This window comes from Schistocerca piceifrons, chromosome 1 (genome assembly GCF_021461385.2).
Source record: "Schistocerca piceifrons isolate TAMUIC-IGC-003096 chromosome 1, iqSchPice1.1, whole genome shotgun sequence".
In the NCBI taxonomy this organism is placed as follows: domain Eukaryota; kingdom Metazoa; phylum Arthropoda; class Insecta; order Orthoptera; family Acrididae; genus Schistocerca; species Schistocerca piceifrons.
In genome coordinates this window covers 1,044,409,638-1,044,424,927 of record NC_060138.1, presented here as the reverse complement: position 1 = coordinate 1,044,424,927, position 15,290 = coordinate 1,044,409,638, and the positions used below count along the sequence as shown (strand labels likewise).

The 15,290-nt window shown below is 44.9% G+C and overlaps 1 protein-coding gene across 1 annotated transcript in view; it reads right to left on the bottom strand.

Annotated features, from left to right (window-relative positions):
* Positions 1–490: 490 nt before the first annotated feature.
* LOC124729336 (prosaposin) overlaps positions 491–15,290 on the bottom strand; it is a 75,604-nt gene continuing 60,804 nt past the window's right edge. The window contains exons 16-18 of the mRNA XM_047248495.1: positions 3,249–3,388; positions 2,854–3,048; positions 491–802 (exon numbers count right to left, since the gene is read on the bottom strand). Of these exons, the coding sequence (XP_047104451.1) occupies positions 746–802; positions 2,854–3,048; positions 3,249–3,388 (392 nt within the window). The 3' untranslated portion in view covers positions 491–745. The remainder of the gene's footprint in view (positions 803–2,853; positions 3,049–3,248; positions 3,389–15,290) is intronic.

Genomic DNA, 15,290 nt, shown 5'->3' with positions numbered 1-15,290 from the left:
CCAACTTGATTGTAAGAGGCTAACAACATGAAGACAACATGCATGACAGTCTTCATTTCTCTTTACTCGCATGTTGTGGAAAGCTTTCCACCAGTCTTGTATTTCCATGTGAAGTGAAGTTATATTCCTGTTAGTTAGCAGTTCATTTTCATTACTGACAGTTTTACTGGTCCACTTTATTTACAATGGAACTATGATGAATTAAATGAGCATTCCAGTTGCATATGTGGGAAAGCCAAAAACTAGCATTTATCCCAGTGGTAGGAGTAATGGCAGCATTTGTCAGTGATACATAGTAAAAGAGGCACTGTCTAGCTTTTATACCTTTCCAATCCCTTACTTGCAGTAAAAAGTACTGCTGATGACAAAATACCTGCTCAGTTACAAATAAGAAAGTAGATGAGTCTTTATACTTATGCTCTGAAAGATCAGGTGACTGTAAACTGAGGATGAAAGGGTAGTACCACAAAGTAACAGTGCTCACAACCGATAGAATAGGAAGTTTGAATTTATTGAGTTAATTTTACATTTCAACAGAAATCAACAATATTAAAACATCTTACAGTTTACAAATGACTGGAAATGGTACAGATGTGACAACATGACAATATGTCATGGTTACTACACAGGCTGGAAAATTAAGTCTTATTTGTCATTTTACTTCTATTACATTCATTGAACATAGTTATTCACTAAAAACTTTTAATTAGGAAACTTTAAACCTTTAATCACATAAAAGGAATCTCTAGTTTGTAACAGGGGTGTCACTATTCCACACATTTTCTTGGCAATGTAACTTGGCCTGAAACAGAACAAATAATCATTAATCATTTGGTACTAAAAAATTAAAACAGAAAATAAAACCATGAAATATGTTCTAAATTTTCGAAACAATTTTCTTTAGATGAAATTCATGAACATTAAAAATTAACATGTCAATTACATTATTTTATTCTTAAGTTTTTTTATGGAGATGATACTTTATTTAAAAATGGCCCTCACACTCATTACTTTTAATTGTCTAATCATTTTAGAGATATTTTCTCACCTATTGCATTGAATTAGTTCTTGAATCTCTTTGCTATTACAAAACATTAAAGTTATAGTGTGCAACTGCCATCTCTGGTGAACAACTGTTTAAATTTGAAATTAATGCTTTAAAGTACTTACTGCATATTAACATTTTCTTTCCCTTATTCAAACGGTTGACCAATAATCCTCTTTCAAACTGTTTCTGGGAGGATGTTCTTGACAAGCCAGACCACTAACATTCAGTGGTAAGATTTTTTTAACCAGAGGTGTGATACTAACAAACATATACTAGGTGCTGTATACATAGATTGAAAAGTTTATATCAGGCAAAACACACATGTCCTGTTGCTCATCATTCTATGTAATTATATGAAGTGTTGATGAAAGAGTTGCAAAAATCATGTTTACTGCATACTGAATCAGTTATGACATGCTTGATCACCTCCAAAAATGTTTAAAGTGGATTCCAAGGCAGAGTACTGAAATCCATAAGATCCCTTATTCAAATTTATTCTAAACTCAAAACAACTGTTTTAATATAAGGTAATGATTATAAGACTGATATAAGAAGCATAGAATCAATGATTCTCAACTACAAAGTTAAATCTAAATGGGGAAGCCTCTTTCACAGTCTTACTCCTGTGGAATACATATTTTGATAGAAGTTTGATGTTTTTATGCAGACAGAAGGTTATATTTCTTTCAAATAATCTTAATTTGTTTCAAAATTTGTCGACTTGTACCCATGGAAAAATTCATATAACAATATCAAATATTTTCCTGCTAACAAAATTTTTATCACTATATAAAGTCCCTAATACTTGCAGCTTTTCTGAATCTTTAGTTCTGAAATCTGTAATTTACGCTACTGTGTGGTCTAATTATAGATTGTAACAATGAAAATAATCAGTATTTGACAATATATTTTAATTGGATAGATAAATAATCTACTCAGAAAGTGGTGGCAGTAGAATATGCATATAGAAAGAAAGGTTTTATTTATGCAAGCTTTTGGAGACAGTGGCTCCTTGAAGGGGAAGAAAGAGGGGTGAATGAAAAAGACTGGAGAGGTCCAAGAAAAGGGATAGAGTATGGAAAAGTCACCAAGAACCCCAGGTCAGGTGTGAGTAGATTCTTTATCTATCCAATTATAATTACAGACTAGGTTTAATTCAATAGTTGCTGCACTCTTGGGAGAGGGGAGCAGGAGGAGGGAGATGTTAACATGAAAAATGATCTCTACCACTTTTACCTCCCAGTGACCGAGGGTAGATTAAAGTAGTATCATGACAGTTTATAATTTGACCATCAGTTTGACTACTTTAAAAGATGGAACACCACACATATCTTTTATGGAATGCGCATACATAGAGGTAAATTAGGACTCAGCCTCCTTTATTCTTCACTATTACAGTATTAGACATCATGATATCTATCCTTCAGTTCATACTGTCCTTAGCACATTTACACTTAAAATTTTGCAACACTGCCTCATAAGCAACAATGGAGCTATAAATTTCCTGTAACCACCTAAAAGCTTCTAGATGAGTGTTACGCTGGCGAAACACCAGAACATAAAAAATTAACCTTCAGGACTACATATTTGCATTCTTATCCACGGTATCAGTACAAATTCATGTATCACTTAGAGAGCACTTTTTCCCATTCCAAACAGAAGATTGAGATTAAAATATGAGACATTTATTTACAATTACATTCATTTACAATTTTATAAAAAAGATACAAGGTAAACTAAAGTGCGTGCTGGTGACTACTGTACAATGGTACAAAGTGCTTTGTGCTACACAGTTTAAAACTCACCCCACACGCTGTTGCGTGCTCTTCTGACTGGCACCAGTAGCTTGGGCCCCATGTGCATCTTTCTCCACCCAGCAGGTGAGTAACTTGTCTGTCCCTTGGACATTTACCAATCATTTCACAAATTTCATGAAACTCCTTGTTCTGTTCACTCAGGTTGACAATACTTTGACCATAAATTCTTACTAACTGGTTGCACTGTAAACAAATTTGATATATGAGGTGGTGGTGTCAATATTAATAACAAAGCATGTTCAAGTTCGTTACTTTATAGATAAATATTATTCACTGTTAGAAAACAGTCAAATAACCTTAATAACATTGCCATTGCTTAATGTTAAAACTTAAATGTTTAGTGCTAACAAAAAACAGGTAACTGGAAAAAAAAAAATGCAAACCTTTTCCATGTAGTTTTCTGGTACTGAATCACAAATTTTCTTTATAAATCCAGAAACATTCCGTTGAGCATATGGTCCCGCAGTAAGTTTCTCAAGTTCACCTAGAGCTGCATCGCATACAGCACAGTCAGTCACTGTGTCTGTAACATGCAAGATGCAAAGAGAGACTAAGTGAGAGAGTAGGCCAAAAATTTTAACAAGATTAAATTTCTGGTTCCTTCAGAAACTGATAGCAAAAGTGCTTTATACAGCAGAGTGTGAGATAGAAGGAAAGGCTAAATAAAAAGTGCTTTTACAAAACGACTGTGTGTGTGTGTGTGTGTGTGTGTGTGTGTGTGTGAGAGAGAGAGAGAGAGAGAGAGAGAGAGAGAGAGAGAGAGAGAGAGAGAGAGAGAGAGAGAATGAATTGAGATTCGGTCATTCAGAGAAGAGCTATTTCCACTTATAAATAGTCTAAGAGGTGGTAACCTATTTGCAAATATTTTTTGTTTGTGGTTTTAGGGCGCAAAACTTCTATGGTCATTAGCGCCCAGCCCGTGACGTAGGAAACAGGAAAAAAACGAAATTTAAAATCAGCAGCAAGGGGAACAAAGTCATAAAATTTGAGAAACTAAAGGCAGAAGGAATGCTTAAAAATCCACTATAGAAAGGGGTTGGTTGTCCCCCAAAAAAAAAAAAAAAAAAAAAAAAAAAAAATCAAATGACTGACGTCATTTCACTGTCACTAATAAACTGTAGAACGCGGTCAGCTGAGCGCGTGTCATCTGCTAAAATCAACGATAGATCAGGCGATAGCTGTAGACGGGAGCGTAACGGATTAAAATAGGGGCATTCAATTAAAAGGTGTCTGACCGTCCACAGCTGAGAGCAGTGGGGACAGAGTGGGGCAGGATCACCGCTTAAAAGATGTCGATGGCTAAAAAGACAGTGCCCTATCCGGAGTCTAGCTAAAATTACCTCCTCCCGACGACGCGTTCGGGAGGAAGAGGTCCAAGCGCAAGGAAGGGCTTTCACTTCCCGCAATTTATTATGGGGAAGTGTTGACCAATGCGCATGCCATAAATGAGCAACTTGGCGACATAAACCGCTCCGTAGATCGGTAAACGGAAGAGACTGAAATGCTGGCCGAGGGAGAGAGACTGCAGCCTTGGCCGCTATATCGGCCGCCTCATTCCCACAGATACCAGCGTGTCCCGGGAGCCAGAGGAACGCCACTGAGACGCCCCCCAGGTGGAGCAAGCGCAGACAGTCCTGAATCCGGTGGACCAGAGGGTGCACAGGGTAAAGAGCTTGGAGACTTAGGAGAGAGCTGAGAGAATCTGAGCAGATTACGTACTGTATCCGCTGATGGCGGCGGATGTAGTGGACAGCCTGGAGAACAGCGTAAAGCTCCGCAGTATAAACCGAACACTGGTCGGGAAGCCGAAAGTGATTTGGGGTGTCGCCAACAATATAGGCACTCCCTACACCTAACGATGTTTTCGAGCCGTCGGTGTAAATAAATGTGGCTTCCGTCATTTGTGCACATAGAGCAGCAAATGCCCGACGGTAGACAAGTGTAGGGGTACCATCCTTGGGAAATTGACATAGGTCTCTGAGCAAGTCGATCCGGGGACGGAGCCAAGGCGGTGCTGTACCCCAAGTTGTCAAGAAGGTTTTAGGAAAGCGGAAGGAGAGAGAATGGAGCAGTTGACGAAAGCGGACTCCCGGGGGTAGTAGGGAGGAGGAGCGGCCTGCATACCCGACATCAAAGGAGGTGTCGAAAAAAGGTCATGGGCTGGATTAGCAGGCATGGAAGACAGATGGCTAGCATAACAACTCAGAAGGACTGCCCGCCGATTGGACAGCGGAGGTTCAGCAGTCTCAGCATAAAGGCTTTCCACAGGGCTGGTGTAAAAAGCTCCAGACACTAAACGTAATCCACGGTGGTGGATAGAGTCGAGATGCCGAAGAATAGACGGCCGAGCAGAGGAGTAGACTATGCTTCCATAATCCAATTTCGAGCGCACTAAGGTGCGATAGAGGCGGAGAAGGACCACTCGGTCCGCTCCCCAGGAGGTACCATTCAGGACACGGAGGGTGTTAAGGGAACGCAGACAGCAAGCCGAAAGATAGGAAACGTGGGAGGACCAGCACAGTTTTCTGTCAAACATAAGACCCAAGAATTTAGCGACGTCGGAAAACGGAAGGTTGACAGGACCTAGACGTAAGGAGGGCGGAAGAAACTCCTTACGTCGCCAAAAATTAACACAAACGGTCTTACTGGGTGAGAAACGGAAGCTGGTTTCGATGCTCCACAAGTGGAGGCGATCGAGACATCCTTGAAGACGTCTTTCAAGCAGGCTGGTCCGTTGAGAGCTGTAGTAGATCGCAAAATCGTCCACAAAGAGGGAGCCCGAGACATCAGGAAGGAGACAATCCATAATTGGATTAATGGCGATGGCAAACAGTACAACACTCAGCACGGAGCCCTGGGGTACCCCGTTTTCTTGGGAGAAAGTACGGGAGAGAGTAGTGTTCACCCGCACCCTAAATGTGCACTCTGCCATAAATTCGCGAAGAAAAAGGGGCAGCCGGCCTCGAAAGCCCCAAGAGAACAGTGTGCAGAGGATGCCTGTCCTCCAACAGGTATCGTATGCTCTCTCCAGATCAAAAAATATTGCTACCGTTTGGCGTTTCCGGAGAAAATTGTTCATGATATAAGTGGAGAGAGCAACAAGATGGTCAACGGCAGAACGATGCTTTCGGAATCCGCATTGGGCTGGTGTTAAAAGACTGCGGGATTCCAGCCACCAAGCTAAACGGTAATTCACCATACGCTCCATAACCTTACAGACACTACTCGTGAGAGAAATGGGGCGATAGCTAGAGGGGAGATGTTTGTCCTTTCCAGGTTTCGGAACGGGAACGACAATAGCTTCCCGCCATCGCCTGGGAAAGGTACTGTCGGTCCAAATTCGATTGTAAAGGCGAAGGAGGTAACGCAGGCTATGGGTTGATAAATGCAGCAACATTTGGACATGGATACCATCCGGTCCTGGGGCGGAGGAGCGAGAAGAAGAGAGGGCATGTTGGAGTTCCCGCATGGAGAAAACAGTATTGTAGCTTTCGCGATTTTGAGAGGAGAAAGCAAGATGTCGCACTTCCGCTGCACGTTTCTTCGGGAGAAACGCTGGCGGGTAATTTGAAGAGCTCGAAATCTCAGCAACGTGCTGACCCAATGAGTTGGAAATTGCGACGGGGTCCACTAAGGTATCATGCGCGACAGTGAGCCCAGAGACTGGGGAGAAACTAGGCGCGCCTGAGAACTGTCGAAGCCGACTCCAAACTTCTGAGGAGGGAGTGAAGGTGTTAAATGAGCTAATAAAGAATTTCCAGCTTGCCTTCTTGCTATCGCGGATGACGCGACGGCATCGCGCACGGAGCTGCTTATATCGGATACAGTTTGCCAAAGTTGGATGGTGACGGAAAATGCGAAGAGCACATCGCTGCTCACGTATTGCGTCACGGCATGCCTCGTTCCACCAAGGAACTGGTGGGCGCCGGGGCAATTCGGAGGTGCGTGGTATTGAACGTTCCGCGGCTGTGAGAATAACGTCGGTAATATGTGTGACCTCATCGTCGACGCTGGGAAAGCGACGGTCATCGAATGCCGCTAGAGACGAAAAAAGTGTCCAATCGGCTTGGGCAAACTTCCAGCGTCGCGAACGCATATATGGCAGTTGAGGCTGCAGTCTAAGAACACATGGAAAGTGGTCACTCGAGTGTGTATCATCAAGGGTGAACCATTCGAAGCGCCGAGCTAGCGGAACAGTACCGACCGCAAGGTCCAAATGAGATAAATTTGTCGTGGAGGCAGACAAAAATGTGGGGACCCCAGTGTTGAGGCAGACTAGATCCGCTTGGTGGAAGACGTCTAGCAATAGTGAGCCACGTGGACAAGGATGTGGAGATCCCCAAAGCGGGTGGTGGGCATTGAAGTCCCCAACCAGCAAATAGGGGGGTGGAAGCTGACCAAGAAGATGAAGGAGATCAGCTCGTGCCATTGGTGTGGACGATGGAATGTATACCGTACAAAGAGAGAACGTGTATCCAGAAAGGGAAAGACGGACGGCGACAGCTTGGAAGGAACTGTTTAAGGGGATTGGGTGATAATGGAGAGTATCGTGGAGCAGAATCATGAGTCCTCCATGGGCTGGAGTGCCTTCAACAGAGGGGAGGTCATATCAGACGGACTGAAAATGAGGGAGAACAAAGCGGTCATGGGGACGCAGCTTTGTTTCCTGAAGACAGAAGATGACCGGCGAGTAGGATCGTAAGAGGATCGACAATTCATCCCGATTGGCTCGAATGCCGCGGATATTCCAGTGGATAATGGACATAGGGTGGACAGAAAATGGAGGAACGTGACCAAGGGTGCTGTCAACTCAACGACTGCTCAGAGCTTGCGACCGACAGCATGGAATGGCATTCAGTCGAAGGCAGAAGATCCTGATCCATAGGTTGGTCAGGAGCAGCTCCTGCCACCAACGATCGGCCAGTTGACCGGCCACCAGCAGTGCGCCTCGGCGACACAGAAGACGGCCGAGGGCGATTTCCGCCAGGTGGTGCTGTAGATGGGACACGCCTTGGCGGAGAAGGAGAGGAACTGTGTTTCTTCGTAGCCTTCTTGGAAGTATGATGTTTAGATGAAGGAGGAACCGATGGTTGTGAAGTTGCGGTACGTAAAAACTCTTCACGAGAATGCTCTTTTTTCGAAGACTTGGCGTCTGACTTTTGGGCTCGAGATTTAGCAGAGCCCGACGAAGGGTGAGCCATTGAGTGGGCAGGCGATAGAGGTGAGGTTGAACGGGCGATCTTTGCGCTGGCCGATCTGACGACCGTGGTACTAAAGGTGAGGTCGCAAGTCTGCATGGCCGCCTCCTTTGTTGGCCGAGGAGAAGCAAGCACAGTGCTGTATTTTCCTTTCTGAGGCACAGTGGGCTGTCGACTGGCGAGTAACTTTCGAGAAGCAAAGGTCGACACCTTTTCCTTCACTCTTATTTCCTGGATGAGTTTTTCGTCCTTAAAAACGGGGCAATCTCGAGAGGAAGCAGCGTGGTCACCCATACAGTTGATGCAGCGAGGGGATGGAGGTGGACAAGCACCCTCATGGGCATCCTTGCCACACGTAACACATTTGGTCGGATTGGAACAGGACTGGCTGGTGTGATTGAACCGCTGACATCGATAGCAACGCGTAGGGTTTGGGACATAAGGGCGAACGGAAATTATCTCATAGCCTGCTATGATTTTTGATGGGAGTTGAACTTTGTCAAATGTCAAGAAGACAGTGCGGGTTGGAATGATGTTCGAGTCAACCCTTTTCATAACCCGATGAACAGCTGTGACGCCCTGGTCAGACAGGTAGTGCCGAATTTCTTCGTCAGACAATCCATCGAGGGAGCGTGTATAAACGACTCCACGCGAGGAATTTAAAGTACGGTGCGGTTCCACCCGGACAGGGAAGGTGTGGAGCAGAGAAGTACGCAGCAATTTTTGAGCCTGGAGGGCACTGTGTGTTTCCAACAACAGGGTGCCATTCCGTAATCTGGAACAAGACTTTACAGGACCCGCAATTGCGTCGACACCTTTCTGAATAATGAAAGGGTTGACCGCGGAAAAGTCGTGACCTTCGTCAGACCGAGAAACAACAAGGAACTGTGGCAACGATGGAAGAACCGTCTGTGGCTGAGACTCAGTGAACTTACGTTTGTGAGCAGACATAGTGGAAGGTGAGGAAACCATTGCGGAAGAATCCCCCATGATTACCGGCGTCTCCGATGGCGCGCTCCTCCCTTGTGGGGGCCCTCACCGAGGGCACACCCGCCTTAGGTGATTGTTCACACCTCAGGTCATACCTCCCGACAAACGGACGGAGGGACCAATCGGCACTTTCGGAAGGTATCAGCTCGGGTAATCACCCCTCCCTGGGCCTGGCCGTTACCAGGGGGTACGTACGTGTCCTACCTGTCTACCCAGGGCGGGGAATTACGCGTTACCCCGTCACCGGCTACGCATGGAAGTGCGTGGGTCGGCCTTCAGACACGCACAGGGAGGAAGAAAGAGACAGGGAAAGGAAAGAAGAGGGGTCTCAAACGCCGCAGCGGAGAAAAGGGTAAAGAGAAGAGGTAAAGAGAAGAGGTAAGGAAAAGAGAAGGACGAAGAAAGATGAAGACATACAAGCAAGGAAGGCAAAGAGTGCGGTACATTTACAAGCATCCGTCTCCGGACGTAGGCACAAACCATACTCCCAGAGGGGGAGAAAGGGAAGGAAAGAGCCAGAGGTGAGGGGGGGGGGGGGGGCGAAGATGGGGGATGGGGAAGGATACGGAAAGGGGGGGGGTATGCAGCCCGGAAAAGAAGGAAGGCCACATTAGCTCGGGGTCCCGTGCTCGCTACACACGTATCCACAAAAGAGTTGTGGATCCCCTGGGGGGCTATTTGCAAATATGTTCGATAGCACTAAAGTCAAATGATCACAACGCACCTGACATGTTCACTAAGGAAAAATACAGGCTCAACCTGAATATGACTAGGTCACCACCATGTGAGACTCAACAAGGATGGAAAAGGAAATCTGCACATCATATTTCAAAACAACTATTGCAGCACTCACCTAAGCTAATTTAGTGAAACCATGGAAACTTAAATCTGGACTGTCAATGTCAATTATATTAACCAACAGTCTTTTAACTTAAGACATTATTTTATTTTACTTTGAAGGCTACCAGTTTCAGTATTTCATTACGCCATCATCAGGCCTCATATGCACCCCTCCAAAGAATGAAAATGTGATATATGGCCATAAATCACTGAATGTCATGAATTCAATTATTTCACTAGTGCTTCATTCGAATACTTCAAGGCAACTGAAGCACTAGTGAAGTGATTGAATTCATGACATTCAGCAATAAATGGCTGTGTATCACATTTTTGTTCATTTGGAGAGGTGCATATGGGGCCTGATGATGGCATAATGAAATGCTGGAACTGGTAACCTTCAAAATAAAATAACACGTTAAGTTACATGGCTACTGGTGAATTTCACTGACTTTGACAATTACTTGACCAGCCGATGTCCACTGTCCATAATGAACCAACAGATAAAACCTGGATGGCTGACGGGTATTTCGACCCCTAATTCCACTGAATGAGAGATCATCATCTTAAGAACTGTGTAACTTCATCTGGTGAGACCTGCACTGTGTGTTAAGTTTTATTATTTTTCCTAAGAATATTCACGCTTCAACTTCATTGATGATGATGAATGACGGTTTGGGTTGAGGGGGCACTCTACATCCTGGTCATCAGCACCCTGATGAAAAGTCAGCACGCAAATCTCATGGGTGGAGACGAAGGCTGTCCCCACATGTGGAGCAGTTTATAATGTATTAAGTCTGCTGCCCTTCCCCACAATCTAGGGATGAAGCCTGACAGTTCACAAAATTTCACCACTCTTGTAACACTGATGTCAGTATCTGTGAGGATGCTGAGCAAATCTCCAGTGAGACTGAGGGCTGCCCCTAATATCAGTATACAGGAGACATGTAGCCAAAATATGCTGAACTGAAAGCGTACACCACAAACTTCCCCGAGTGGTGGGTCCTCCTGCTGGAGCAGGAAGCCATGAATGAAAGGGCTATGCCTGATGTGCAGTCTGGTAAGCAAAACCTCCTTCCAGCAGTGAGGCTGACATGAAGTCTACCAAGCCTTTGTGGTCGATTTGAGTGACCGCAACTTGTCTGTCAATTGCCTGCAACTATTCAGTCTCCCACTGAGGCATGATGCATCTGTCAGAAAATGAGATGATGGCATGCAACCGGATGGACAGCACTATCACAACATGCTCCCTTGGCAGCTTTGTCGGCCATGTCGTTTCCCTGCATCCCAATGTGGCCAGGTACCCAGAAAAAGATCACCTCCTTGCCACCGTAAGGAGTCATGGATGAGCTGAATCGGTGGGTCTACTGGATGCATTTGGTGAAGTGCTTGCAGTGCACTAACAGAGAACAGACAAGAAATCTTGTATGGTGATGTCTGTGAACCCTCTCCAGTGCCATCAGAATGACTTTTAACTCTGAATCAAAATTTGTAAATTGTTCTGGAAGACACACTTTAAAAACCCTATCAGGGAAAACGGCAAGACTATTGTGAGCATTGTCCTGCTGGGATCCATCTGTATAAATAATGATAAAACTGTGGTACGTACTTAAAAACAGACAAAAACAAAGTAGTAAAAACAAAATCTGGAGTACAAATCATCTTGTACTATGTCAAGCTTAAAATCACTTTGGGCCTAAGAAGATGCCAAGGCAGCAGTGTGTTCCATTCCTGGGTGTGTATTTTGATGCCCGAGATACCCAGATCCTTGAGACAGCCTGTAGCATATATACCAAATGGCTTCGTCACTTGGGGCCGATTCCGGAACAGTTGTTCAAAGGTGGGTTGGACCACTGAACTAAATGTCAATGACTGAGGTGATGCTGGGATTTTCAGTGCCTGTTGAGCCAAAAGGCTATGTTGCCAAATCCAGAGTGGTGGTTCACCAGCCTCTGCACTCAGGCTCTGAACTGGGCTGGTCTGAAAGGCTCCAGTCGATATCAGAATGCCCTCATAGCGGATAGCATCTAACATCCAGAGATAGGAAGGGCGGGCCCGATCTGTAGACCATGCTGCTGTAATCAAACAAATTCCCTATAAAACTGCAGGAGGCTGGACCTGTCTGCCAAGGCATTTCTAAATAATCAGTGACTGGAAGCCCTTTGTTCCTAGATCTTTCAGGTGTGGAAGACAAGTTAATTTAGAGTCAAATAATAAACCCAAAAAGTACACAGTATCTTGAAAACTGTAAAATATTGTCCCCCATTGTGAGCACTGGTTGGTCAAAACTCTGACAAGCACAGTTGAAATTGACACCTATAGTTTTCTCTGGTGAGATTCAAAAACATCGTCGTCGTCGTCATCATAAGATCAAAGTAAGAGTAGAAGACTGCAAAGCCATCAACACACAAAGAGCATTTGACAAGGCTCCTGACTGTAGAGGAAATGCCATTTATAGCAATGGCAAACAATGTGACACTGAGGACACTGCCCTGGGGCATCCCATTCTCCTGAACACAGCAATCAGATATGGCATCATCAACGCGATAATGAAAATGCCGGTCCTCGAGAATGGACTCCATCAGAAGTGGCAGGAGTCCACTTAGTCCCCATTGATGAAGTTGGTGAAGAATGTTGTTCCTCCAATTAGTGTCACATGCTTTTTCGAGGTCAAAAAACACACCAACGAAATGGTTTCGGCATAAGGACTCCAGTAGAATTAAGTTGCCAAGGGTGGAAAGGTTGCGCCTGAAACCACACCTGGAGCAGCTCAGGTGACCTCTGGACTCTAGCAGCCAGACAAGGTGGCGGTTGACCATATATTCAAGAGTCTTATCTATACAACCGGTACGGACGACACTCCGATAACTGTTGGTTGGGGGGGGGGGGCTACAGTCCTTGCCTGGTTTCCAGAATGAAATTAATATTACCTCCTCCTAAGTCTAGGGGTACTGTCCATCAAACCATATCTGACAAACAAGAGAAGCAGTCCTTTCACTTCAGGGCACAAATGACGAAGCACGGCATAATGGATCTCATCAGGTCTTGGAGCAGTGTCTCTGGCTGCAAAAAAAGCCTATTCCACTTCCCACATGGAGAATGGAAGGTTTTAGACTTCCTCATTATGCGAGAAGAAATGAGCTTCTTCATCTCTGCAATCCTTCGGAATACCTGCACAGCGAGCTCGTCTGTAACATGTAGTAATAGTAAAGAAATTTTCAGCTAAAACGTGAGCCATGTATTCTGGCACGTCCACCAAGACCCCATTATTTGACAAGATCATAATGGGATGTGTACTACCCTTGCCTGAAATCCATTTTATTGATTCCCAAACTTGCGCAGTGGAACTGGACCAATTAATGGAAGTCATGAATTCCCTCCAGGAAGCCCTCTTCTGTCCTCTGATTACTCACTCCGCATGTGCTTTCACAGACCTGAAGATTGTCTGTAGTTGGACTGTGTTTGAAGTTAAGCAGAGCTGTTCGTCTGCCCCTGCTTGCCAATCGACACTCATCATTCCATCAAGGTACAGGCCATTGTCTGGGATGGTTACTAGACCTGAGGATGGTCTCTGTGGCAGCCCTTTGGACCTCAGTGATATGGGCCACTGCCTCCTGTGCACAATCCTTTCACTCAAAAATAGCCTATCAACTGTACTGTAACCAATTTGCCCTTTGTATCATGCGTCTGGCTTGTCTTCTGTAGGCCACTGTCCTAGTCGGCAGACGGATCCACAATGGGAAGTGGTCAGTAGAAGGGAAGTCAGTAGCCACTTTCCACTGAACTGAGTCTGCAATAGCTGGGGAACGAAAACAAAGGCCAATGGCTGAAAAAGACCCTGTAGCTGTGGAAAAGTGAGTTATCTGACCTGCATTCAGAAGGCAGATATTCTCAGGAGGGAACCTCCCCATCACACCCCCCTCAGATTTAGTTATAAGATGGCACAGTGGATAGGCCTTGAAAAACTGAACAAAGATCAATCGAGAAAACACGAAGAAGTTGTGTGGAACTATGAAGAAAATAAGCAAAATATACAAACTGAGTAGTCCATGCGCAAGACAGGCAACATCAAGGACATTGTGAGCTCAGGAGCGCCGTTGTCCCGTGGTTAGCGTGAGCAGCTGCGAAACGAGAGGTCCTTGGTTCAAGTCTTCCCTCGAGCGAAAAGTTTCTTTTCGCAAAGTTATGATCTCCCCGTTCGTTCATTGACATCTCTGTTCACTGTAATAAGTTTAGTGTGTGTGTTTTGCGACCACACCGCAAAACCGCGCGATTAGTAGACGAAAGGACGTGTCTCTCCAATGGGAACCGAAAACATTTGATCGCAAGGTCATAGGTCAACCGATTCCTCTACAGGAAAACACCTCTGATATGTTCTATACGACACTGGTGACGGCATGTGCGTCACATGACAGGAATATGTTGTGGACCCACCTAACTTGTACACTTTGTGAGTGGGTAAAAAGATTCTTCTACCTTGCCCGATTTAAGTTTACTTGTGGATGTGATAATCACTCCCAAAACAGTGATGAAAACATAAGAGTTTGTCACACAAACTGCAACAAATGAATGCAACAGTTTCACAGTTTTCCCTGTGCTCTGTCAAAACGTATGTTTTGTTTCGATGTTTGTTTAGGTGTAGCGTCCCCATACTACGGTGCAGTTACCTCGCATCGGACGGACGATCAGATAATAATTGTCTGAAAATAAAAAATTAAACTTTTCACGCAAGGGAAGACTTGAACCAAGGACCCCTCGTTCAGCAGCAGCTCACGCTAACCACGGCGCTCCTGTGCTCACACTATCCTTAATGTTGCCTATGTTGCACATGAACTTCCCAGTTTGCATATTTTGCTTATTTTTTTCATAGTTCCACACAACTTCTTCCTGTTTTCTCGATTGATATGTGTTCAGTTTTTCAAGGCCTATCCACTGTGCCAACTTATAACTAAATCTGAGGGGGGTGCGATGAGGAGGTTCCCTTGTCAGAATGGAAGAGTTGCTCAATCATCATCAGACTGTGGAGCAAGTGGTAGCCGAGCCCCACAGCACATTGTGGGCATTGAAATCCCCCACACGGAGGAATGGGTGTGGGAGTGCCCATATGAGTTTTGCCAGTGCGTCTACATCCAAAGCATCACCAGGCGGCATGTACAATCAACACACTGAAAATTATAGGGTGCAAGAACTTTCGCAGCAATTGCTTGTATGGTCGCGGTAAGAGGGACAGGAGAGGAGTGGCATCTGTCGTCAAGAAAAATAGCTACTCCACCTGAAGCCCTGTCTCCAGTGGTATTATCCTTCCTGTATGCATGGTAGCCCCTTAATAAAAGTATGTTGGTGACTAAGATGGTTTTCTTGTAAGCAGATGCAGGAAGGTTTCTCCTGGACCAGTAGCTG